This window comes from Papio anubis, chromosome 6, assembly GCF_008728515.1.
Source record: "Papio anubis isolate 15944 chromosome 6, Panubis1.0, whole genome shotgun sequence".
Taxonomy (NCBI): domain Eukaryota; kingdom Metazoa; phylum Chordata; class Mammalia; order Primates; family Cercopithecidae; genus Papio; species Papio anubis.
Window position 1 is genome coordinate 131,584,755 of NC_044981.1, and position 27,740 is coordinate 131,612,494.

The 27,740-nt window shown below is 36.4% G+C and overlaps 1 protein-coding gene across 4 annotated transcripts in view; it reads right to left on the reverse strand.

Moving 5' to 3' along the window:
- AKAP7 (A-kinase anchoring protein 7) overlaps nucleotides 1-27,740 on the reverse strand; it is a 148,998-nt gene that overhangs the window by 57,834 nt on the left and 63,424 nt on the right. For 3 of the 4 annotated variants that reach the window (XM_017958324.3, XM_017958325.3, XM_009206082.4), the window contains exons 6-7: nucleotides 22,658-22,770; nucleotides 4,283-4,430 (exon numbers count right to left, since the gene is read on the reverse strand). In XM_017958324.3, the coding sequence (XP_017813813.2) occupies nucleotides 4,283-4,430; nucleotides 22,658-22,770 (261 nt within the window). Of the gene's footprint in view, nucleotides 1-4,282; nucleotides 4,431-21,748; nucleotides 21,909-22,657; nucleotides 22,771-27,740 lie in introns of those variants that run through there. The other variant, XM_009206084.4, reaches the window with a different exon arrangement.

The following is a 27,740-nucleotide window of genomic DNA, read 5'->3' on the forward strand; positions in this document are numbered from 1 at the left end:
AGCAAAAATCATTTTTTAAAACAATGTGAAGTGATTGGCATGGGGATACAAGATTGGCAGGGTTTGAAAAAGGCAAAATTGTTTTGAATTAGAAAGTGTAACAGCAATAAAGAAGCTTGATGGAAAGATCTGGAGAAACTACCTCACCTAAGGGGAAATTTAAAGACTATCAACTGAAAAAGAGCAATGAAAGCAAAATCTCAGTGGCTTGAACATAGTGATGTGGGGTGGTAGGCTGAACAGAACTGTCCAGTGGCAATTTAGGTAATCTATGATGTAAGCTTCATAATGCCAGTCCTGCAATATTTTCAGCAATATCAACATATTCCTTTTTTTTTTTTTTTTTAAACAGGAGTGAGAGAGGTAATGAGGCACTGCATCTCTTATAAGGTTGGCCTTATAAGAGGCCTTATAAGGTTGGCAGAGAAGATAGGGGAAGCCAGCCAAAATCTGTCCTACACAAGAAGTATCTAAATTTTCCATTTACAATGAACCTAAACAGAAATGTTTGGTCCTCATCAAAACTTGGATGGAAGACAGCTCTCTTACAGAGATTCTGAAAACATGAAAATTCTCCTTAAAATAGACTTGAGATGTTTCAGAATATAAAATTCAAACGACATACTGAATATCTTCTGTTTAAAATAGCTGAAGTCTTTGAAAGGTAAAATGAGGACCTCTGAAGATCTCTAATGAAAATTTGGAAGTAAAATTGTGTCTCTTGAACAGTTTTTAAATGCTTTAATAAACATCAGTATTAAGATTCTTTCAGGGTGTACACATCCATAGGTATTCTTCCAGCTGATGTGGAGATAAATTACCTTGGTTAAAGACCTTGCAATATTTAGCTACATATACAGACATATCTCAGAGGTGTTATGGGTTAGTTCCAGACTACTGCAATAAAGCAAACATTGCAATAATGCAAGTCACATGAATTTTTTGGTTTCCTAGTACATATAAAATTATGTTTCATTATACTGCAGTCTATTAAATGTGCAATATTATACCTAAAAAATGTACACATTTTACTTTAAATATACTTTATTGCCAAAAATGTTAACAATCATCAGAGCATTAAGCAAGTCATAATCTTTTTGCTAGTGGAGGGTCTTGTCTCTTGATGTTGATGGCTGCTGACTAATCAGGGTAGTACTTGCTGGAGGCTGGAGTGGTTGTGGCAATTTCTTAAAATAAGACAATAATGAAGTTTGCTGCATCAATCGACTCTTCCTTTCATGAAATAGTTCTCTGTAGCATGGAATGCTGTTTGATAACATTTTACCCATGGTAAAACTTCTTCAAAACTGGAGCTGATTCTCTCAAACCCTTCAAAGCCACTGTTTTATCAATTAAGTTAATGTAGTATTCTAAATCCTTTGTTGTCATTTCAACAATGTTCAAGGATCTTTACCAAGGTAGATTCCATCTCAAGAAACCACTTATTTTGTTCATTCATAAGAAGCAACTCATCATCCACTAAAGTTTTATCATGAGATTACAGCAATTCAATCCCATCTTCAGGCTTCGCTCCTAATTTTAGTTCTCTTGCTATTTCTGTTTTTGAGACAGAGTCTCACCCTGTCACCCAGGTTGGAGTGCAGTGGTGGCAATCTCGGCTCACTGCAAGCTCTGCCTCCCAGGTTCACATCATTCTCCTGCTTCAGCCTCCCAAGTAGCTGGGACTACAGGCGCCTGCCACCACGTCTGGCTAATATTTTTTGCAGTTTTAGTAGAGATGGGGTTTCACCGTGTTAGCCAGGATGGTCTCGATCTCCTGACCTGTGATCCGCCTGCCTTGGCCTCCCAAAGTGCTGGAATTACAAAGTGCTGGGCGTGAGCCCCCGTGCCTGGCCATTCTCTTGCTATTTCTATCACATCTGCAGTTACTTCCTCCAATGAAGTCTTGAACCTCTTCTCAAAGTCATCCATGAGAGATGGAATCAACTTCTTCCTAACTCCTGTTAATGTTGCTATTTTGACTTCCTCCTATGAATCATAGTGTTCTTAATGACATCTAGAATGGCGAATCTTTTCCAGAAGGTTTTCAATTTGCTTTCCTCATATCTATCAGAATAATCACTATTCATGGCAGCTATATCCTTACAAAAATATTTCTTAAATAATAAGCCTTGAAAGTCTAAATTACTCCTTGATCCACAAGCTGTAGAATGGACACTGTGTTAGCAGGCATGAAAATAACACTAAACTCCTTGTACATTTCCATCAGAGTTCTTCGGAGACAAGGTGCACTGTCAATGAGCAGTAATCACTTGAAAAGAATCTTTTTTTTTTTCTGAGCAGTAGTTAAAATATTCAGTAACCCATGCTATTAACAGATGTGCTGTCATCCAGGCTCTGTTGTTCCATTTATATAAAGTACAGACAGAGTGAATTTAGAATAATTCTTAAGGTCCCTAAGATTTTTGGAATGGACAATGAGCACTGGCTTCAACTTAAAAGTTACCAGCTGCATTAACCCCTCACAAGAAAGTCGGCCTGTTCTTTGAAAAACTTTGAAGTCAGACATTGACTTCTCTTCTGTAGCTATGAAAATCGTAGATGCCATCTTCTTCCAACAGAAGGCTATTTTGTCTACGTTGAAAATCTGTGGTTTTGAGCAGCCACCTTCATCAATGACCTTAGCTAGATCTTCTGGATAACTGGCTGCAGCTTCTGTATCAGCACTTGCTGCTTCACCATGCACTTTTATGTTATGGAGACAGCTTCTCTCCTTAAACCTCATGAACCAGTCTCTGCTGGTTTCCAACTTTTCTTCTGCACCTTGCTCACCTTTCTCACCTTTCACAGAATTGAAGAGAGGTGGGGCCTTGCATTGGATCAGGCTTTGGCTTAAGGGAATGTTGTGGTTGGTTTGATCTTCTATCTAGACCACTAAAACTTTTTCCATTTATCAGCAATAAGGCTAATTCACTTTCTTTTGATCTGTGTGTTCACTGGAATAGCACTTTTAATTTCCTTGGCATTCACAACTTGGCTAACTGGTACAAGAAGCCTAGCTTTTGGATTATTTCAGCCTTCGACATGCCTTCCTCACTAGGCTTAATCATTTCTAGCTTTTTTTTTTTTCTTGCATGTCCTTCCAATGTATCATTTCTAGCTTTTGATTTAAGGTAAGAGACGTACGACTCTTCATAGGGGAATGGCTGTTTGGTGGAGCAGTCAGAACACACACATTTATCAATTTGGTTTGCTATCTTATATGAATATAATTCATATGTGGCACCCCAAAACAATAATGATAATAACATTAAAGATCACTGATCACCATAATAGATATAATAATAATGAAGTCTAAAATATTGTGAGAATTACCAAAATGTAATTGACACAAAAAGAGCACATGCTGTTAGAAAAAATGGCCCAGAAAGACAAGCGATACGGGGTTGCTACAAACCTTCAATTTGTTAAAAATAAATAAATAAACTGTCTTTTTAAGGCAATATCTGTGAAGCACAATAAAGCAAAACACAATACAACAAGGTATGCCTGTATTTGTCTTCTTTGAGTATTTTCATGTTACTTTAAAAGTATATAAATCAGGTTGTCTTGAAGTTCATAATTTTAAAAGAATAGTGTCTGGTTTGAAACAGTAAATCTGAATCACAACAGAGCTGGCTCTTTTGAAATACATTCACATTGCAAAAAGTGGAGAATAGCTCTATTCTGGATGAAAGATCTCCATAAGTGTACACACTTTCCACCTGGAAACGCAGTTTTATATGAGTCTGTCTCATCTCATGCCATCTAACAGATGCATTTACATATAAATCTTTGCTTCCTCTCAAAACATCTTTCTTAGGGAAGAAATTTAAGTTTTCAATTTTTACAGGTCACCTACATTTTCTCTTCTCAAGGTGAAACTTTCTGGCTGAGGTCATTCTCTTCCTAATTACAAGCTGCAAATACAAAAATGCCTGGTGTGGAAGGCCATGGAGGCCTTCCCTGGAGAAAATGCTTTCTTCATGTTCATGAAATAAAATTAAATTGAAATGATTTCTAAATCAGTATTTCCAGACTTCATTATAATTATATTTAAAGCCAGAAGTATAAAAACTATGGGTAGCAAATTCTTAACTGATCAATATAAATAGTAAAAATGCTCTAGAAAATTTTCAGTGTATCATTGTCAAAACACAATATTTAGGAAAGTATATCATTGAGAAAACATATACAACTAAGTTTAAATATTTGCCAAGATAAAAGTGATGCCAAAAAAATTAAAAATAAAGATAATAAATAATTTTTAAATGACACTCACCAATCACAATGGAAGATTCACAGTGATAATAACCATTACTTTGTTTTTTCTTCAGCATGGAACAAAGATCTATGCGATATAATATTTCTTCTCCAAATCTGTGACTGATAAACTTTTCATATAAATCAGGATCTATTTTTTTCACTCCCTTGAAATGAAAAAACAAATAAGTCAATCAATCATTTCACCTAGGCAACCAGTTCATAATTACATCACTTTCCTAGAACCTGATTATTACATCTTAGAATAAAGTACACCACTGCCTATTGGCACTTGAAAATGCATGTACAAGAATAAAATTGTTGTAAAGTTGTTTTTCAAGTCTCCCTGCCTAGAACGAGTTGTATTTAAAAACCATCAATAAAGAGTGTTAGGTTTAAATTTGGCAGTTTTCAGAACTTCATACATTTTAAGCTCCAGAAATAATAAAGTATACTGAGTTAAAATTTTGAGATACCAAGGAAAGACTAATCATCGACAACAAAAATGGAGAAATGGATAGTTTTTTTTTTTAAATGCAGTCACTCTGTCACCCATGCTGGTGTGCAGTGACGCGATCTCGGCTCACTGCAACCTCCGCCTCCTGGGTTCAAGCGATGCTCCTCCCTCAGCCTCCTGAGTAGCTGCGACTACAGGCGTGTGTCACCACACCCAGCTAATTTTTTGTATTTTTAGTAGAGACGAGGTTTCACTGTGTTAGCCAGGATGGTCTTGATCTCCGGACCTTGTGATCCGCCCGCCTCGGCCTCCCAAAGTGCTGGGATTACAGACGTGAGCCACCGTGCCCAGCAAAATGGATAAATTTTTTAAAAGTAAGGTAGGAAAAAAAATACTATAAATCTTTAAAAAGTAAGGTGGATCTTAACATTTTATAGTGGAAAACTGTTCTAATTAGATGGATGTAATTTTTAAATTCCTTATGTAAGAATCATCTGAAAGACAATTAAAGATTACTTGAATTGGAACAGGGAGGTCAGTGGATCTTACAAGTTCTTCTCTATCTGCTCCTCCTTACTTTCAGTGTATTTTCTTAGCAGAAACAGTTGGTTGTTGAAAAATTACAGTGGGATGTCCTTGGTACCTCTGTAGTTCCCCCAAAGATGGGAAAGAATATATCTGCCTTTGCTATACTATACAATGGCCCTGCAACTCGGCCTCAGAGTCCCAAAATACAGTCCATAAGATTAAGGTAACTAGAATAATATATTTTCTCTTTTCAATGACAAAAACTTAATTAGAAAATTGATGAAAAAAATTATAAAAGCAAAAAAATTAAATCACTACAAACTGCTACTGCTATAGTTTATGTGTTTAGTTTTTCCTATGCAAATACAAAGTACATTTTTTCTCTTCTATAGAATGTGGTTGTTCCCTGAGTACTATTTGATAACCAGCTTTATATTGTCAGTAAATATACCATGTCAATAAATAATATACAGATGTGCCAAATATTTTTCTCCATAGTACTTCATTGCATGAAATGCTCATAATTTATTCATCCAATTATTTACTGTTGGACATTTAAGTTGATCTTAATTTCTAATATCATATTAAACATATTCCTATTGATATATGTTTTTGCTCAATGTCTAAAACTGGACTCCTAATCTCTCCCCCTTACCTCAAAGGGTTATGTGGACTAAGTAAGTTAATTTATAAAAGTGCTTAAAACAATGAAATATAATAAATTATATATAAAAACACACATACACACAGCCATTATCATTAGTGAACTTTATGTAATAATTTCATTTAAGATAAGATTTCAAGAATAAAAAACATTCTGAGTAAATGGAAAATGACCAACCATGCTTGTCTTCTAAATGCTTGTATGTGTGTGTGGGTGGCGGGGGTGTGGAGGTTGGAGACAGTCATTCCTTTAGACTGGAGAGAAGACTGGCAATAACACAGCAGACAAATAAGAACCTTCAATTTTCAAGAAACCAATGCCAGCACTCACTAGCCACTATTGCTATAATCTTCACTTCCATTTTATAAAATGTCATTTTTTTAAAGAAATAAAACATGAGATTGACTCTCATCTTCTAGGCTTATTAATTTAATTTCAGCAAAAAGTAAATGCCAACTGTTTTGTAAGAATTTTTCACAGATGATTTCCAACATGAGTCTTTAGGACTTAATTTTTACTAGCAAGTGAAACAGAATTAATTGCTTAACTCATAATTTACAGAGAGAGCTATGGTTCAAAAAGGCATGAGAGGCACTGAAATTATATGCCCTGAAATCTTCAGTAATAAACAACCTAGAAATAGCTAAGCCTCTGCATTGTCTGCTATATATTACAATTTCAACATGATCTTCATTCTCTGGAGAAATTTTTTGTTTGGCAATATATTTCTTTTCTGATAAAATTTATCTGAATTGATTTCACCATCCAGCTGCAGCAGGTGGTGTTTTCTTTCATACTAAAAAAAAAAAAGGAAGACTATGATTCTGAGAAAATAAATGGGACCTCAAAAGTGGATCATTTAGGGTAAGACTAAGAAGGGCCCTGTTTTCTGAATGAATCCACTGGGATGGCAAAATAGTTTCAGAAGCATTATCCTCCCAGATTGTATTTTAAAGCTAAAAAGGCTGGGTGGTGGCGTTATTTTCAAGCTGTGGACCCCCCAAATTATTTTCTGCTTCCCTTCATCATAGGCCAGACCCTTCGTCATAGGCTAGACCCAAGGCACTATTACTTAACTATCAATGGAGGTATAAAATGTTAGGAGGGTTCAAAAGGTATCATGAAAATTGTTAAATTTGACCTATAAAGGCTAAGAGTTTGGATTATTTCACATGTAGAAGAAAAATATGTGAGGTATCTTTAACAAATCATGCTACGGGTGTTGCAACCCTGGAATTTTGAATATGATTGGAGATGGTCTAGTACTTAGAAGGTTATATTTGCCTTGAACCTAACAGGGACAAGGCATATTTTTAAGGGCTTCATATTTATAATTGTACCCAGTATAAGTGACATTTCAATTATGCAACATAACATTAGAAGAGAAAATAGGATGTTAAGTATGGAATACCAGACTTTGAAACAATAAATTAGTGACAAGAAACGTCAAACAGAAAAACATTTTCAAGACTATCTTAATTAATCATTAGAAATGACTGAAGTTTTAACTTTTCTTTAGCCTAGTTTCAGTCACAGTTTAGGAAAAATTATCAGATGTTCAAAGACACTTGATAACCTCTGATACAATGTACCGTGAAACAGGAATTTCGTTCTTGGTTGTAACTTGGCACTCAAACAGTCCACTCCAGAGAAAATGCCACCAAAAGCATGATGAATATTTTTAGAATCATCTGATGGCTCAATTTGGTAAGTAATGGAAATTATTTACTCAGGAGGCATTCACCATATCATTTACATTTAGCTAAATGATGTGCACAATTTAATACGTACCAAAGAGGGCTCAGACTTATATTACTATGCCTCTGACTCTATTTTTAATACAGGAAGTAGACAGATGGTCACAAAAATATGGAAATTCACATTTGTTAATTTCAAAGTGAAAATCATTTAAGATTCTAAAAAATAAGATACATTTATTCATCTTTAATTTCTATGACAAACTTTTTGTCATCAGAATAATGGAAATTAATATTAAGAAGGTTGAAACTTTTGTGTAATAGAAGATAACTTCTTATTGTCACTTGTTATAACAATCACAACTTCCATGATGAAAATATAAACAGGCTTCCTATAAGACAAAGAAATTATTTGTCCTACTGATAATAAGCTTGGCATTCCTGGATCTCTGCTATGTTTTCCAATAGTTTATTGCTGTCATACGAGTAGCTATAAAAGACATATATATTTCCTGTGATAATGACTTGACAACAAAATTAAGAATGTGATATTCCACTCCACTTTGGGCACTGGCTGGTTAAAGAAGAATCGTAATCTCTTACGCTTATTTTTGTAAGTGGCAAAAAGTTACATTTGTTTAATGTTATATTGGTTAAGAAACTGAAATCACTTTTAGTGATCACTGCCCCAATGAAAATGTACATACTGGCAATTCACAGTTATGAAAACATTATATATCGGCATGGGGCTTATCCCTGGCAAATCTTAAAGTTCTTCATGATTCCTTCACCTCTTTGCATAACTCCAATTTTTGCTGTTATTTGCAGTATTTTCATTTTCACCATCCTCCTGATACAGAACACTTGGTTACCTTCTTGCCAGCTGCAGCCTTCCCTCAGCGGCAGCTTTCCTTCAGCTCCTCTGAGTCAGGAGGAGGCTCAGTTCCACCCCAGCCTGTTCTTGATAGGGAGGGAAAGAGATGAGGAGCTTCACTGCACCAACCAATGGGCTCTGGAATAGCATGGTGATTTTAGATCGTGTCCAGTACCCAGGGTGAGAATGGCCTTGCAGCCTTCCCATCTTCTCCTCTGGCCATACTGGGCCAGTCTATGTGGCTGGGCTCTGCTTTGGTCCCCTGGTCGAATGTGCCTGTTTCCTGTCTTGCTGAGGCCCTGACACCCCACCTACTGCCTGTCAGTTAGTTTACAGAAGGAAATGTAAGGAGTGATGAAAAATGGAAAAGTCAACAGTACTTTATGTGGCCCAATTATTGTGGCCCAATCTGAAAAAAAAAATGATGCCTGCTATCATCTGTATTATAGTAATAGAAAATACAAAGCATTTACTATGTACAGGCACTGTTCTAAGAACTTTTCTGAACTCATTTAATAACCACCTATTATCCACAGATAAGAAAACTAAATCACAGAGAAATGAGATCACTTACCAAAAGACACAGCTAGTAAGAGAGAGAGCTTAGATATAGATTCAGAATAAATAGAGAATATAATATATTGAAAAGAAGAGCAGAATAATAATTTCAAGCCCTCCATTATTTACTTTAAAATATTAAAATTCTAAGAATATTAATCATTCTTAAGATATAATCATATACATGATCATATTTACAAAACCAATGTCAAAATTACTTTGGGAATCTCTAGCATTCTAAAATACCTGCCCTTAATATAGTGCATGAATATTAATAAATCAAGTGATATGTATAGGTCATAGTAAATTAATAAGAAAGAATTCATAGATGCTACTTATATATAGAAAAAATTATCTAAATAATCCAGCCTGTAAAAAGAATGCTTCTTATACTGTTGATATTCCAAATAATCAGGTAAAATACTGGCACAGATGGTCTGAGTTTTCTGGACCAGCTATTTATGTCCATATATAATACTTCTCAATTCTTAATTTTGTTTTATGCTAAAGCATCTATTCGATTTTTTTTAGGCAAGCCATCTCCCCACTCCTGTATTTATAAACTTCCTTTTAGTATTCCAGCCTGGTTTAATGTTCAGGCTTTATGGAAAGAAAAAGCAGAAACTTAGTATTTTAACTAACATTTACAGTATTACACCTTTCAGTAAGTAGTAAGTAAAAACACAGCTGCTAGAGTCATACGTTTTAAATCTACTGTTGACACCTCCTTTTACCTGTCCTAAGACTTTAAGAAGCACTGGATGCTCCTCGGTGGCATCAAGTGGCTAGGAAAGCAGACACAGAGGGAAGATAACACGATTCCTAATAACAGAAGTCACGTCACAAAAGCCACCAAGAGAAAATGCTGTATTGCCTCCTGGTCCTAACGTGTCATTCCAGGAGGTGCTGGCATCAACCAGACCAGAGGAAGAAACATGGCTTTGGTCCACAAACATTTGGTTCATTTATACTGACTAAGGCCATGTTAACCAGAGAGAGAACAACAGGTCATTGGCACCCAAAAAGTTCTCAAGGTTGCAGGCTCAGTACAACCAGCGCAGTCCTGGAACGCTGCAATGCTTTTATTTACAACACAGTCTGTTTCCATGTAAGCTCATTCTTTGTCTACTTAGCCAACCTCAATTCTTTCTTCTCAAGTCCTCCTCCTTCTCATTTCCGGCAGGAGAGACCATATGCTGTTTGGCCACATAACTGTTTGTTATACTTGCATGTGGCTTTTCTCAGTATAATGAAACAAAGAAGGGGCTCAAAAAATGAGGCATCCAAGAACGATTCCTATATGCTCAGTCTCAGCTGAGCATTCAACTCCCTTTCATCAAACTCCAGCTGTGTTCTTGGCTTAGAACAGTCTTGTGATCACTCGAATGTAAACAAGCTACAGCTTCCTCCTCCTTCCTATCATCTGTTTTCCTAATGTTTTGCTCTTTGGTACATGTTCTCCTGAATTTACCAACTTCACCATTTATTTCTATATATCAAAAATAAAACAAAATCTCCCACATACACTTACAACTTAATCTATTATGTTTCCTTGTTTCAATGCAATAGCTTTTTCCTTCTAATATATACTTTCTAACATTAAGTAATTAATGCCAGTAAGCCACTGGTATAAAAATTTCTCAGGACCTCAACAGTGAAGCAGGAGAGTGGGGCTGTTTGGTAGAAAATCATTCAGAAATAAGTTCACAGAAAAATCCTAACTTTAACTTGCCCCATAACACTGGCCTGTGTGTTGCAACATACTTACATCATGATAGAAGGTGTTGTGCTTTTACAGCTTAGATGTCAAAAGCATGGAACCACTCACCTCCATGTTATCAACAGATAGAACTTCAGGCCTAACTGTACCTCAAGCACCATTCAAATGAGAGTTAAATACTGTCCCTAGACAGTGTAGAAGAGACTGCACACTCTCAAAATATTTTAAGTGCATCCACAGACATCACTAATTGTAGTCTTGTACCTTTAAACAAGAAAGACCTAAAGCATTTTCCCAGATCCTCCTGCTCCATGTACCTAGTACTTTCTACTTTTCTAACTTTCTTATGAACTACTCAATTTCCTGGACCCTTTTCCCATCAACATTCTTCCTTCTCACTTTTCTCCCCCTCATTCTAACCCCCAACATCATTCTCAATAGGACACCTTACTTAACCTAACTCAGCCTCTTACTCTGCCTAACTACCCAGAAGTATTCCCTGAATACTACTTAGGAAAGATGCCCCTGTCTAACAGCGGAAGGGCTCCAACAACTGAATATTACAAGAACTGGGTGAAGAAATGGGAAAGAAAGAGTGGCATTGTGATCTACATTGACACTCCTATAGATTAGGAAATGGAACAAGGAAGAAAGGTGCTCAATGATACAAGCCTTCCACTTTATTTGGTTTGGAACTATTCCCTGGACATCATAACAGATATAAGGGAGTCTAATAGGAAAATAACAATAGCTGAATATGAAACAGTCATTAAACATATAACCCAAGAATCATGTGTAGCCCTTAAACCAAAAATGAATGTTTCTCTCCAGATAGAGCAAGAAATGTAAACAAAGACTTTCTAAGTATGACACACATGGCTATGTAAAATAATTTTTTATATAACATTCAACTGGAACCTTGCCCACATTTCAAACTTAAACATTTAATTGTGAAATTTCTCCTTGTTTACTTTAAAATACAGATTGTCCCTGACTTAGAATGATTCAACATACCTTATTTCAACTTCACGACATGTGAAAGCAACATGCCGGTAGAACCCATACTTCTAGTACTAATACAACCATTGTTTTTTCACTTTCAGTGCAATATTCAATAAATTGCATGAGATATGCAACACTTTACTATAAAATGGGTTTTGTGTTAGATGATTTTGTCCAATTGTAGGCTAACATAAGTGTTCTGAGCACATTTAGGTAGGCTAGGCTAGGCTATCAGGTTTGATAAGGTAAATGTATTAAATGCATTTTTAACTTATAATGTGTTCAACTTATGATGGGTTTATCAGAATGTAACCCTATCATAAATTGAGGAACATCTGCATAGAATTACAGGGATTACATAAATTTTCTAATGCACTCAGAGTCTACCTGTATCTATAAACATTAGATTTGCTTTTTAAAAGTACAGTTAAAATAGGCATCAGACCAGTCAGTAATTTCCACACAGCCTTTTCTTTTAGACATTTCAAAAATTAAAAAGAATATTTTCCAATTTTTGAGAAGCACTTCAAGACTAATTTAAAAAGCAGTGAGTGTAGTAGGAAAAGAAAAAATTGAAAAAAGACAAGGAATTGGTATCTTAAGATAATAGAATGCAAAAAATTATATATACTGGCATATTCCCCTTTTGCTATACCCACTAGGTGCTACCATTGCACACACAGACCCCAGAAAGCTAAACAAGCCAAACGACACTATCCTTTCCATGTCCACCACATACCCACTTTGTACACATACTTTGTACATCTTAGGTACCTGCCAATAGGAATATATGTGTGATGGAGAAGTTACCACCTGTTGAGAAGTATGTTTGATGTGATTTCCCTATCCATTCAGCTTATTCCTAGGTGACCACTCCCTGGTAAATTAAATTTGAGAGATATTTGGGCTGGTAGTCTAAGAGCACACAGTTTACCATTTTCTGATTGTCAGGGTAGGTCAGGGAGGGTGAAGAGCAAGGTGGGATCCAAGGGGGCCAAGTCACGATACATGGGATGTATGAGATTAGGGAGGGGCTGTTGCCAAAGGTGCAGGATCACTACAGGGAGTCACATGGAACATTCTCCCAAGTAATGAATGGCCAGACCAAACCAGAAAATACTGTGAAAGAAATGTTCTGTTCTAAATAAAGTTACACATCAAATTATTATAATCAGATCCAGCTGTGGGGAAGGCAATAGCCAAGGAAGGAAGAGAGGTAGTTTCATACTCTGGTCTTCAGCTTTGGGACAGTATAAAGATACAGCTGCACTAAAAGGCCTTAAAGATGGATCTCCAAAATGGTGTCACAAACCTGGCCAATAGTTAAATATATTGCCATCAGTAGGGTTTAGAGACAGAACACCTCCTGTAGGAACCAAACTGGAATTCCTGTAGTCAAGGGTAGCTAGTCCCTAAGATGATACATGGAGTAAGTGTTGTTAGGTCCTCAACTAAGATAAAGTGAGGCTTGGCCCTGGCAAACAGGCCAATAACCTTTTTGCCTTTTTAATTTACTAGAGTAACCAACTGAAAGAGAACTGAATTGGTTTAGTAATTTGAAGAACTAGTATTATTCTATTTTTAAGGTATCTTTCCTTGAGAGAGTAAGATTCTGATGGTCAAAATAAACCAGCTCATTTGTAGAAATGGAAGTATAATTCCGATATAAACTAGTTATGGTTTTGGATTGCAACCTTAATTCCCTCTCATATCTGAGTCTCTCAAGAAAAATATAGCTTTACCTTCTTTCACTATGCAGTTAATTATTTTAATAAGAGCTGGTTGGCCAATCTTTCCAGTGACAGAAAATCTTCTTGCCATCCAAATAATTCCAGCTGGTTTGCTTTTATGTGATCATTTGAGTGGGTCAGTAATTAGCTATTGTCACTTACTAAACAAGGTAAATAGTTCTGCATCAACACAATTTTGGAATAAAATCTTAGGTTTTCTTGACCATATATTCTATTTTTCTTTACTCATAATCAATCCACTGTGGGGTTTGCCCAGTTTCTTATATTTTCATGATGTTCCACTTTGTCCTTGACTAAGAAAATGAAATTAATTACCAGTTTCAAAATGTCTAAAAATGACTCGTTGAGAAAAACATTTTTCCCATAACTAATGGTAATCTTTGAGATAGAATTTTTATATTTAATATAATTAAGGCAAACACATGCAATTTTAATTAACTTGAATACTCCGATACTGCATCTTTTAATACAAGTTCTAAAACTCTGTTTCTTCAATTATACTTAAATCAGAAGTTTATCGGGCTGGGCGCACTGGCTCACACTTGTAATCCCAGCACTTTGGGAGGCCGAGATGGGCAGATCACGAGGTCAGGAGATCCAGACCATCCTGACTAACACTATGAAACCCCATCTCTATTAAAAACACAAAAAAATTAGCCGGGCATGGTGGTGGGCTCCTGTAGTCCCTGCTACTTGGGAAGCTGAGGCAGGAGAATGTTGTGAACCCAGGAGAATGTTGTAAACCCCAGAGCCGAGATCGCGCCACTGCACTCCAGCCTGGGAGTCAGAGCAAGACTCGTCTCCAAAAAAATAAATAAATAAATTAATTAATTAATTAAATAAAATAAAATAAAAAACAGAAGCTTATCTGTAGATGCAACTGCTAGAAAATAAATGTGTACACAGAATCTATGTGTTTAACGACAAAAAAAAAAAAAATCACTTAAGCCAGATTTATCAAATCAGCATTTCCTAAACCTATTCTGCCAAATACTAGGGCTACAAAACAGTCTGTGGAAAAAGGACTTGCTGGTCAAATGCATTTGGTTGGGAAACAACACTGAGTGAACTATATGACCGTTCAAAATATTTTCTGCCCCTCCTGTGGTGTCCCTTCCTGGAAGCAAATTATATAATTATATGTCCTGCTATGTTACACTCAGAAGGGACCATGTGACTTGCTTTGTCCAATAAAATATGATCAGAAATTACGTGTGTCACTTCTTAGCAAAAGCTTTAAGAATCAGCATGTTCACCAACTCTCTTTCCTTCTGCCAGAAGAGCAGAAAAGTCCTAGATGGAGGCTGCCCAGTCATGGTACTGAGTAAAGACAGTGTGGAGCAGAGCCAGAGGATCCATGAACATGGGCAAAAAAAAAAAAAAAGAATCTCTGTTGTTGTAAGCTCTTGAGATTCACAATAAGCATTTGCATTTCAGACAACCTAAGAAGTTCTGACATAAAGAGTTAGATTAACTTTACTTAACCCATTATTGCTAACATTCATTGGATCACAGATCCCGCCCTGCCTCACATAAAACCCTGAGAAATGTTCAGAAAGAAAAACCTCGGAAAATGCTATTGAAGATACTTGCTTCAAATCTCCATTCCACTTTGAAGATTTAACATTAGGTTCACCAGTCATTTCTTCTAGGGTTTTCAAAGTTGTCAAAATCTCTAACAGAATCAAGAGCAACCAGGAATCATTTGTAATCCTGACTTCAGTCAATTTCTAGAATTTCCCATAAAATAATTTAGCATTCTGTTTACTCTTTCTCAATTTTTAAAGACATATAAAGTACTGAAAGATTCCAAATGAATGTTAAGCAGGTTTACCTTTGTAAACATCATTTCCAACTGTTAAACAATTGTAAACTTGTTTTTTTTTCAATGTACAGAAAGACAATACAACAGCATAAAGTTGAAAAAGACATTAGAAACACAAGTGAAAGCACTTGTTATAAATAGTGCTCTTTAACACACAGTAGATGACAGGGTTGACTAATGTAATCTAGAGTATCTCAGAAGAAATTACAATTCTATCTCCTGAGAATTCACTGAATTTTTGGTGTTAAAAAGCCATTAAAACAAAGAGATTTGCTGTTTAATGCACTTGGAAATATGAAAAGTACTCAAAAACAACTAAAAACTGTGAGTAATTAAGCCATTTGACACAGGGAGATTCAAAAATAGTTTACAGAACCAATCTGATTTATCTTGCACCAAAGATATTTTTAAAGTTTTGTCTGGAATAATCAAGGTTCACTGAATATCCAGGGCATCTACAAATGCCCTCTTTGAGGGATGAAGGAAGGAAGTGGCAGGGTAGTCTTCGGGCTTCTCTGTGCCTCTTATTTGTTAGAATGAAGGAGGATTCTTTAAAATGTAGAGCCCTGTGAAAGCTTGCCTAGTCTGTCTCCCAGGTCAGGAGGGCCTCTACCACCAGCCCTTACACATAATTTGGTATTGACAGGATTTCTCTACCTCTCAGTTTCACTAAAGATGTAGTATGTGGCTGGGTGCAGTGGCTCACATCGGTAATCCCAGTAATCCCAACACTTTGGGAGGCCAAGGTGTGAGGATTGTTTAAGGCCAGGAGTTCAAGACCAGCCTGGGCAACATAGCAACGCCCCGTTTCTAGAAAAAAAAAAAAATTTTTTTTAATTAGCCAGGCATGGTGTGCACACCTGTAGTCCCAGCTACTCAGGAGGCTGAGGCAGGAGGATCATTTGAGCCCAGGATTTGGAGGCTGTGATGAGCTATGATCATGCCATGAACTCTAGGCCTGGGTAACCAAGTGAGATCCCAGTTCTTTAGAAAAAAAAGAGATGTGTAGAGTGTTTTTCCCATTGTCCTTGTTGCTCCATCTGGCTTCTAGGAGGACAAGTGGAAAGACTCGGATCTAAATTGCCACTATCTTCCTATCGGTACTTGAAGACCTTTCTTCTCTCTGTCTTTCTCCTTCCACGCAGACAAGAAAGCCAATATGAGGTTAGAAATATATATATCTGTGTGAAGCCAAATTAACCAATTTGGTCAAAGTGTTTATCTTATAGACATTTCAGGATAGCACAGGTGTCAAGAGTCCTTCTTGTACAAGTCAATAGAGATCGAGAGAGGTTAGGTGATTCTTCCAGGACTAAATAACAGGGCTAAAACAGGAAAGCTCATGCTCCTTTAAATTTACTACAGGGATTCCTTTAAGAAGGAATAGTCTTCATGCTCCTGAGTTTTAAAATGGTTTATAAAAGCTCACTGTCATGCAGACCCCCAAAAGTGAGTGGCAGTCAAATTATACCAGGCCCAGTTAAAATCCTGAAAAAATATGCAGCGATAGATAGATAGATAGATAGATAGATAGATAGATAGATAGATAGATATAGAAGTAAATAACGGTACTGAGTGAACAAAGATGACATCAGGGCTCACAGTTAGGGAAGGATGCAGAATAAGGCTGAGTTCAGCCAACCTAATATAGAAACTTTTCATTACAATTTTGGTTCCGTATATTCAATCACCAAACAATTCAGGAACTGGAATCTCCTCTTAATGGTAGCATCAGAACAAAATTTTCATCCATATGCTCTCTGTTTCCATTCCTACCAATAACTGTCCTATATCCTCTTCTCCACTCCCCTCAACATCATCTTCATCAGGTCCAATGATCACCCTTCAGCCCTTACTTTTTGCATATTGAATTCTGCCCTCAAAACAAACCAGTCTAAGTGAAAGTCACTAACAATTTTCAAAGATCATTTTTTTCATTCTAAAGTACTCTCATTTTCTGACTCTGTAAAAAACAAAAAACAAAAAACACAGCTGCAAAGAGGTGTCATGTTCATAACACATATCTTTGTCAGTTTAAGAGCTACAGTAGTAATTTGAAAGAGTTATAAATCAGGGAAGGTATCTAAGAAGCCCAGAAAATAATTTGTGATTAAAAACAACTGACCTATACATTAGGAGATCACATTTATTTTTTGAGGATGCTATCACATTTATTTTTTGAGATCTGCATTAAGATGTTTGTTTGATTTGAAACCTGTCTTCTTCTGCCACCAAGTGTTAGCACATATTTCTAACCAACCAAGATTTGCAACATTGAAATCACTGAAACTCAAGTTCATTCAATAAGAAAAATAAGTCCAAAAAGATACACTATAAAAAGCACGAAGCTGAACAAGTTAGTAGACTGGCTATGTCAACTAAATTCTGAAAAAAACTACAAATAACCTGAACTTTAGTTACTATTTCAGAGACAGTAATTTAATACGATTTTCTGAGGCTTCATTCAATGAAAAAATTACAAAATACAATGATAATGATTTCTTTTGATATTATGCAACATATCCACTACAATTTCATGAAACTAAAAATATGCAAAGCTGACACATTGACTAAATGTCTTCTGGTGTTAGAAAGATATATAATCGCCAAGAAAAGCCTTATGTTTCACAGAATCTGTCCTTAGCCTCAACTCAGCTCTCTAACTTGGGAACCAGAATACCATGCTGTCACAGAAGAAGTTTCACATCAGGACATTTGAGAGAGAGTTTCTGTATTTTCAAAATTTTGAACACAATATATTGAATGTTTAGATCCCCACTGGGCTTTTGGTTACTGCTACTACATGCAATTACCTGCCAATAGGTGCCTACCAGAGGACAGGACCCCGGAAGTCCAGGGACTTCTGCACCAAACACTTAACACCACTGGGAAATCCTCACACTAGATCTGTACGACCTCCCAGGGGGTGAACACTCATCCCCTGCACCAGCCATCTGTCCACATCTTTAATGTCAATGAGATGTTTTACCTTCATAAACAGACTGATTATAGCTCTGACTTAAATCTAATTTTTTAAGTTGACATGGATAATAGCTTTTCAGGTTATTTTTTAAATGACAATGACAGATGATTTAAAAAAATCTCAATTGGGTTATCACTATAGAATATCGCATTACACCTCCTATAAACAATAATGAATGGACCTGTTATCTTATTATCTCAGAATTTTCCTATAATAATCCGGAGCATTCCTCTACACAGCACACCCCTTTTTACCAACAATCATCACGTCTACCCTGACAACAGTAGCACCAGTACTTTAGGAGTGCATCAGTATCATACACAAAATCATTTCCAGACTACCCTCTAGCAGGTCAAATTGAAATATAAGGAGGACACCACCTGGAATCAGTCTTTAAAACAGAGCACCTTAACAGGAGGTATCATTTAGCTCTTTTCCAGACAGTCTCACTATACACCACCCCTGCATACCAGAAACTGAAGGAACACTCCTATGACAATGGAAAATCTTCAGGTTTCCTGAATCCGGTGGCTACCCCACACTCCTGCATTGCCATGGGGCACCTAACTTTGCTCATCACCACTTCTTATTACACTCTACTCACAAGGTCCCACCATTCCTCAGAACCCCAGCAAACCAAAATGGGAATCCTTAGCATGTCAAGGGAGACTAACTATATTCTGAGTGATATTAAGGTCAGTTCTATTCACTTACCTACCAGAAAAATCATGGGCTAAGAGAGCAGTTGTGGGAAGCCACTTTTTACCTCTAAAATGCATTGAAACACATTAAGGTGTTGGCAAGGCAAACCCAAGAAAACCATTTTATACAATTTTAATTATACCATACATTCTACAGTATAGATTTTATATACTACATAAACAGTATAGTATTTTATTTACCTTTGCATGCTGTTATAGAATCCTTATATTTACTTCAATAGCTACTTATATCATTTATACGATTTACCATAATTGACTTAAACCTTTCCCTATTGCTGTGGGAGTTATTTCTATTATTTCCCTATTATTGATAAAATTTCAGTAAACATCTTTATGCATAAAGAACTTCACTTTTTAAATTATTTCTTTAGAATAATATCAGCAGGTAGGACATCTTAAATAAAAAGAGATTTTTAACATTTTTTTAATGTCAGTTGCATAATTCATAGCTCAAAGGGCCATATCAATTTTATATGACCTCTGATAGTCTTTCTACCACAAGTTTATCCTAACACATGCTCTTCTCATACACCATGGTTGGGAGTATAAACTGCCACTACTGCTTGACAAGGCAATTTGAGGTGTTTCTGAAAGTTTATAATGTCCAATACCCTTTGCCCTTTGAATTTCACTTCAAAGAATTGGTTCTTTGAAATACTGGCATATCCACTCAAAGAAAAGCGAACAAGGAAGTTCATAACAGCATTGTTTGTGGTACCAAAGAAACGGAAATCAACCTAATTATTCATCAAGGGAAGAATGTTTAAATTATGATAAATCAAAATAATATTGAGAGTTTTATTTCTGTTTTAAAGAAACTATACGCGTGTATGTATGTCCATATGTATTTGCAGTGCATAGAAAAAGGTCTGGAAGGATCTACTGGCAGTGGTTACCTAGAGAGAGAGACATTCTGTTGGAAGGCAGTGGGTTGCAGGATGGTAATGAGGGAGAAACTGTACCTTTCACTCTATAGGTCTGTATGTATTTTAATTGTTTACAGTACGCATATATTCAGCTAATAATTTTATAATTAAAGTAACATTTTAAATAAAAAATAACATACGTCAAATGAGTCCAATCTCCTAACATGCAAGTGGAGAAAAAAAAAAAAAAAAAAACTATTTTGCCACTCCCTTCTTTTATTTCACTATCAATCTAAATAACATGGAAAGCCAGCAATACATTCCACGGTCATCTTTATTTAATGGTCACTTGCTTGTGATCATTAGATCAATGGATGGATTCAGAACAAAAATCTAGAAGAAAATTAGTGCCGAGAGAGGAAAATAGATAGCTGGAAATGTAAAAACGTTAAGAATGAGACTAAGGAACCATATATTTTCAAACAATCTACATACCAAACCACGAATTATAATAAAGTAAATAAATGAAATCCTTTTGTATATATGCCAGCTTTTCACACTGGTTTTAACCTTTACAGTAGATATGCTGCACAAGAAACTGTTGGGTATTAATTTAAGCCTGCAGGTCTCAAGTATATTCCTCTGCAGATCATCTGTATCAGAACCATATGTGGCATTTACTGAATATCAAAAGCTTAGGTCCTAGGTCTATCTCTAAATCTAAGGGTAGAGGGTGGAAATCTGAAACTTCAACAAGTACCCCCGCTGACTTGAGAATCCCCATATCTAAGATCTACTTCCTTAAACTTTCAGGAACACTGACCATTATAATAGTGATGGGAATAGACTCATTCCATAAATTAAAATAAAAAATTATTATTTGACTTCCTGAAAATGATAAGATCACAATTTATTTTCTAAATATTAAGCATTCTGATCTAAATAAAATGCAACCTTAGATTTTATGTACCATGCAAGCAGTGACTGTTTCTATTTTGATCACCATTCTGTGCCCAGCACCCAGTGTCTGGCACATAGTAGGCACTCAATATGTATTTACTTAATTAATATGATTTGGAACAGGGAGCTCCTTACACATAGAAATGACTCTATATGAACTGGAGCTGGCCAGTGGGAGGGAAGAATGTGAGACAGAATGAGATGGGATGGGTTTCTCAGGTACAGAGACAGGGCTCTGTAACTGATAAGACTGTGATCTCAGTCACATCACAACCATTCCAAGTTTCATATCACTTTTCTATAGGGTAAGATTGATTCTGAGAAATTAACTGCCAATAAATCATTTAAATGCAGTTTGAAATGTTGACATCTATAGTTAAGCATTTTTTGAATAAATGTCCTTGGGTGCTCTCATTTCAAAGTTAATATTATAAAGATAAAGAAACATTTTGAAATGGAGATATTACCTTCACCACTGATTGTCATTCTGTGATTAAGTTTGAAACCACTTGGAAGAGGACAATCCATTTGAAAGCAAAACAAGAAAGATAACCAGTAAAGAATCAAACTGTCAGTCTACAAGTTTTGTAAATTGTTATCATCCCAGATTTCAAAATCTATCATTTACACCAATTATTTTTACCTCATATACTCTGGAATGATACCTAATATGGATACTACTAAATTTGTGGCAATGTAATCAAAAAAACATGCAAAATATCTTTTTCAGATTTTCAGCAATAGTCTGTAGAAAACTCCTAACTACAGGATGGTGAGTCACCCAAACCCATGATTTAAAGGACCCAAAAGACTTTTCTGAGGACAGAGACATTAAATACAAAATGTGACAAATTTAGAAAAAAAAAAATTCTACTTACTACTAATGGCCTTCATTGCTAGAGCTGCAAATCAGTCTTAACTGCAGCAAAGGGTCATGGAGAGCAGGGAGCGGATATTAATCTGCATGCCCATCTCCAAAACTCTGGTATATGAGAGCAGGCCATCAGATGTCTGAATTTGCATGAGGAACCCCCTAGGCTGAAATAGGAAACAAAATGAAGGGTGGCCTTAGGATTTTAGGAGAAATGCTCATGAACCTAGACAGAAGTCAAAAGTTGCTCTGACTTCTGAGGGAAGAAGGAGTGGCCTATAAAGGCAGTAAGTCACCCTGAGACAGGGGAAGTCAAAAGACTTGTCACTTGGATTGTGCCACTGTTGACCATCCTTAGGGAGAAGTACTTTTAAGTACCTCCAGGAAAGGAGGTCCCTCAGTTACCCTCATGCCCAGTCCCCGATACACCTGGTTCCAAGGCCTTAATTGAGGCAACCGCTGAAAGATGGTCTTTTGGAAACCTTGAAGAGCGACAGGAAGAGGGGTAAAAAAGCTTACCCAGTTGCGGTGAGCAGCACCAGCGTACACAGGCCAGCAGAGGAAGCTTTGAGAGCAACAGGATGCAAATAACCACAAGCAAGGATAGCAGCAAAACTGAACTCTGGCACCACCTCGAGGCTCTTCAGGGAATGAAGCAGATGAGGCAACAGTGGTAGAAATAAATGATGGCCAGAGAATGCAAGAACAGCCATCATGGCAAAGGAAGGCAAAGCTGAAATAGCCTCCTTGGAAGGCCAGGAACATCCTCAGCATCCCTGGGAATTGGAACCAACCTGACTGGGAATCCCAGAAGCAAGAGTAGTGTGAGACCGCGGCAATGTCACTTGTGCTCCAGACCATGCTTATGGCTGGCGTGGCCTGGTAAAACAGGCTTGCGATAAGAACATGCACTCACATTCTTACGGAGCCATGGTGATTTTGACAACTTCATGAAGGTCAAATGAGGCTTAAAACTTCTGCTGTCTCCTGCCAGGATGCCTTTTTCTTGAAATGTCCTATTTGCAGTCTCTGAAGAAAATAAAGAGAAACAAAGAAATGCTACTACAGTCTTTTCACAGTTGTCTTTAATTGCAAAAAAAATACCAGTTCAAACAATCACTATTTTACGGTGAAGATTACTTTATACACCTGTTTCAGATATTTTCTTTAAAAGAAAGAAAAAATCTGCAATATGTATAACAAATACAATTTGACAGTTAAATGTCCAGTGATTTCACACCTGTGGTAAAGCACACAAAAGCAATAATTTGAAAGGGATATCTAACAAATACAACAACTGTTGGGCTGACACGGTGCTGATTTTCACTGAGCATTCCAGTGGTTTCCCTGAGTATAAAAAAGGACTAGCTTATCTGAAACCCTTAATATCTAAAACTTCTGCTTCCAAGATGAAGTAGCAGAAACCTGCCCTGAGCAATGGGAAACAAACAAGGCAAGCCCTTTGATTGTTCCAGCTTATATCCTTGAATGTCCAAGGTCTTGTGTAAGGAGGTGAAACACATAGAGTCCAGCCATTCCCTGGGTTGAGGGAAAGGAGCTGAAAGGGACAGAATACTTGAGAAGAGAGACCTGTACCAAGAAAATTCCAGAGCTCTTCAAAGCATTCCCCTAGAATATCTGACTGAGTCCTGATCAGTGCATGTGTGCAAGGAAACTACCTGAGGCTGGGAAAAACACATTCAAAAGGATTAGAGGGGAGAGTGTCCAGTACTCTAACAAGAAAAGGTGAGCCCTTTGATTGCCCCAGCTTATATCCAAGGCCTTGTATGAGGAGGAGAAACCCAGACGGAGCCCAGGAATACTGTCTGTTCCATTAGCCAGTCTGGAAAACCCCAAGATTCATGAGACATCAGGTAAAAAGAACAGTCTTGCCTCAGTAGTGGGGAATAATTAACTCTGGACTGGTACTCTTCTAGTACCACCTAGGAAATCTTAGAAACAAGACCCAAAACAAACAAACAAACAAACAAAAAACTGATTTCCAGGTAACTTAATTTTGTGTACCAGAACAATGCCCAAGGATATTTATAGAAATACAAAACAATTCAGCACCCAACAAGAGAAACTTCACAATGCCTGGCATCTAATCAAAAACTACCAGGTGTGCAAACTAACTGGTCAATATGGCCCTCATTTTTGAAAAGATAAATCAATTAATCAAAAGTGACTCAGAACTGACATCGAGGTTAGAATTAGTAGATAGGACATCAAAATAGTTATTGTAACTGTATGTCTTATGTTCAAAAAGTCAAGTAGATGTTGGGAGAAAAGCTGAGTGTTGGGAGAGAAGCTGAGGCAGGGCTTGCATGTCTGACATAATGTAAAAGAGTGTTGGAACATATCCGGGGTCCAGGGTCTAAAACCCCTCGTGGCCTTTGGAATATGTCTAGACTTGCTGGCTCCTTGCTTCTAGCACTCCCATTATCTGAAGTAGTCATATGTTTCAAAGAAAATGCTAAACCATCACAGCTGTAACTCATTTGCTTGATACACCGCTTCCTTTCAACCCCCACATCCTCACCACCTGTTTCTTTGTTTGATCACCAATAAATAGCATGGGTTCCTAGAACTCGGGGCCTTCGCGTCCTCCATACTGGCATTGGCCCCCAGTCCTACTTTCTCTCTTAACTTGTCTTTTCCTTTCACTCCGCTGGACTTCGTAGCCCCCACAGCCTGGTGTTGGGTCTGATCACCCCAACAAGCAGAGACACGGAAACTATTAAATCCAAATCCAAATCAAATTTATATAGAGATGGAAACTGCAATGTCTGAGAAAAATTAACTGGATGAAAATAACAGGTGAGACACGGCAGAGCAAAATACTGGTAAATTTGAAAACAATGCAATAGAACCCAAAATAAAACACACTAAGAAAAAGAAAATATAAAGAAAAAAGAACAGAGAATAGAATATCAGTGAGCTGTGGGGCAACTTCAAGTTGTCTAATATGTCTGTAACTGAAGTTCCTGAACAAGGGGGAAAGAAAAGGAGTTTTTAGAGAAAATAAATGAATAAATAATGGTGTTGCAGAATGAAAACTGCCACAACTACAATGGAAAGTAATCTGAGTAGCAACTATTAAAATTTAGGCTAAACAAGCATTTTGAGCCAGCAATTCCAATTCTAGGAAAATACAAAGAAATAAAAGCATCAGTATACGAAATTCTATGAAAAGACACTTATTAAAGCATTATCTGAATTCGCACAAACTGGAAACAACCTTCATCAATAAATAAACGGTTGATAAATTACCATATGGCCACCATGAAGACAATAAAAGGAATTAATTAGAATTACACACATGGACAGGAGAAGTGGCCATGATTCATTAAGCAAAAAGAGAGAACTTACATGGTTATTACATGTATAACATGATTCTCTGGAATATAAAAGAGAGAAGTAAAGAAAATAGATTATCTATATGTTTTCACTAACATGGAAAAATAGTATAGAATACCTTGGGATGTGGGTTGAGATTAAATAGAGGCACAGGAGACCAGATTTATAAATATAATACATATATATGGATTGAATTGTTAAAATGAGCATATATTACTTTTGAATAAAAAAATTAAAACATAAAATAAGCACAATAACAAATGCACTATACATTAACAATATAACATTGCTATGATTTCACAAGCATCAAACTAGAATGCACAAAGAAGAGGATAGAATCATTTGGTATGTATGTGAAAAATTCATACTTTTCAAAGATCAACGGTAAATAAATTTTCATGTGGTCTTTTTATCCAAAAACAAGTAGGGCTAATACTATTAAGCCAATTCTAAAGACAAGAAGACCGGAACGTAGGAAGAACTCAGAATTTTATCAGATAAATTTAACAATTACTCTTTGAAATAATTAAAAAGAATCAAGCAGAAATTCTAGAGTTGAAAAATGCAGGCTGAGCACGATGTCTCATGCCTGTAATCCCAACACTTTGGGAGGCCGAGGCAGGCAGATCACCTAAGGTCAGGAGTTCGAGACCAGCCTGGCCAACATGGTGAAACCCTGTCTCTATTAAAAATGCAAAAATTAGCCGGGCATGGTGGCACGTCTGTAATCTCAGTTACTCAGGAGGCTGAGGGAGGAAAATCACTTAAACCTGGGAGGCAGAGGTTGCAGTGAGCTGAGATCGCACCATTGCACTCCAGCCTGGGCAACAGAGTGAGACTCTGTCTCAAAAAAAAAAACAAAAGCAACTGACATGCTGAAGAATGCATTAGAATCTCTTAATAACAGCGCCAAACAGGCAGAAGAAAGAATTAGTGAGCTTGAAGACAGGCTGTTTGAAAATACACAGTCAGAGGAGACAAAAGAAAAAAGAATATAAAATAATGAAGCCCACCTACAAGACCTAGAAAACAGTCTCAAAGGGACAAATCTCAGAGTTATTGACCTTAAAAAGAAGTAGAGAAAGAGGCAGGGGTAGAAAGTTTATTCAAAGGGATAATATAAGAGAATTTCCCAAACCTGGAGAAAGACGTCAATATTCAAGTACAAGAAGGTTACAGAACACCACGCAGATTTAATTCAAAGAAGACTACCTAAAGGCATTTAATAATCAAACGCCCAAAGGTCAAGAATAAAGAAAGGATCCTAAAAGCAGCAAGAAAAAAGAAGCAAATAACATACACTGGAGCTCCAATATGTCTGGCGGCAGATTTTTCAGGGGAAACGTTATAGACTAGGAGAGAATATCATGATATATTTAAGATGCTGAAGGAAAACAATCTTTTACCCTAACATAAGAACTAAAAAGCAAGAGCAAATCCAACCCAAAATTACTAGAAGAGATAATAAATATCAGAGCAGAAATAAATGAAACTGAAACAAAATACAAAAAAAATCAACAAAATGAAAAGCTGTTTTTTTGAAAAGATAAGCAAAATTGACAAACCTTTATCCAGACTAAAGATAGAAGACCCAAATATATAAAATAAGAGCTGATAAATGAGACATTACAACTGATACCACAGAAATTCAAAGGATCATTAGTGGCTGCTATGAGCAACTATATGCCAATAAATTGGAAAATCTAGAGGACACAAATAAATTCCTAGACGCATACAATCTATGAAGACTGAACCATGAAGAAATCCAAAACCTGAACAGACCAATAACAAATGAGATAAACGTCATAATAAAACATCTCCCAGCAATGAAAGCTTGGGACCTGATGTCTTCACTGCTGAATTCTACCGAACATTTATAGAACTAATACCAATCCTACTCAAACTACTCCAAAAAATAGAGGAGGAGGGAATACTTCCAAACTCATTCTACAAGGCCAGTATTACCCTAATATCAAAACCAGACAAAGACACATCAAATAAAGAAAACTACAGGCCAATATGTCTGGTAAACATTGATGCAAAAATCACTGAATTCAACAACACATTTAAAAGATCATTTATCATGACCAAATGAGATTTATTCCAGGGATGCAAGGATGATTCCATATATGCAAATAAATCAATGTGATATATCATATCAACAGAATGAAGGACAAAAATCATATGACCATTTCAATTGATTCTGAAAAAGCATCTGATAAAATTCAACATCCCTTCATTTAAAAACTCAAAAAACTGTGTATAGAAGGAACATACTTCAACATAATAAAAGCTATATACAATAGATCCACATCTAATATCATACTGAATAAGGAAAAACTGAAAGCCTTTCCTCTAACATCTGGAACACGACAAGGATACCCACTTTCACCACTGTTATTCGACATAATAGAAGTCCTAGCTAGAGCAATCAGACAAAAGAAATAAAGGGCATCCAAATTGAAAAAGAAGAAGTCAAATTATCCTTGTTTGCAGATGATATGATCTTACATTTTTTAAAAACCCAAAGACTCCACCAAAAACTACTAGAACTGGTGAAAAAAATTCAGTAAAGTTGCAGGATACAAAATCAACATACAAAAATCAGTAGCGTTTCTATATGACAATAGTGAACAATC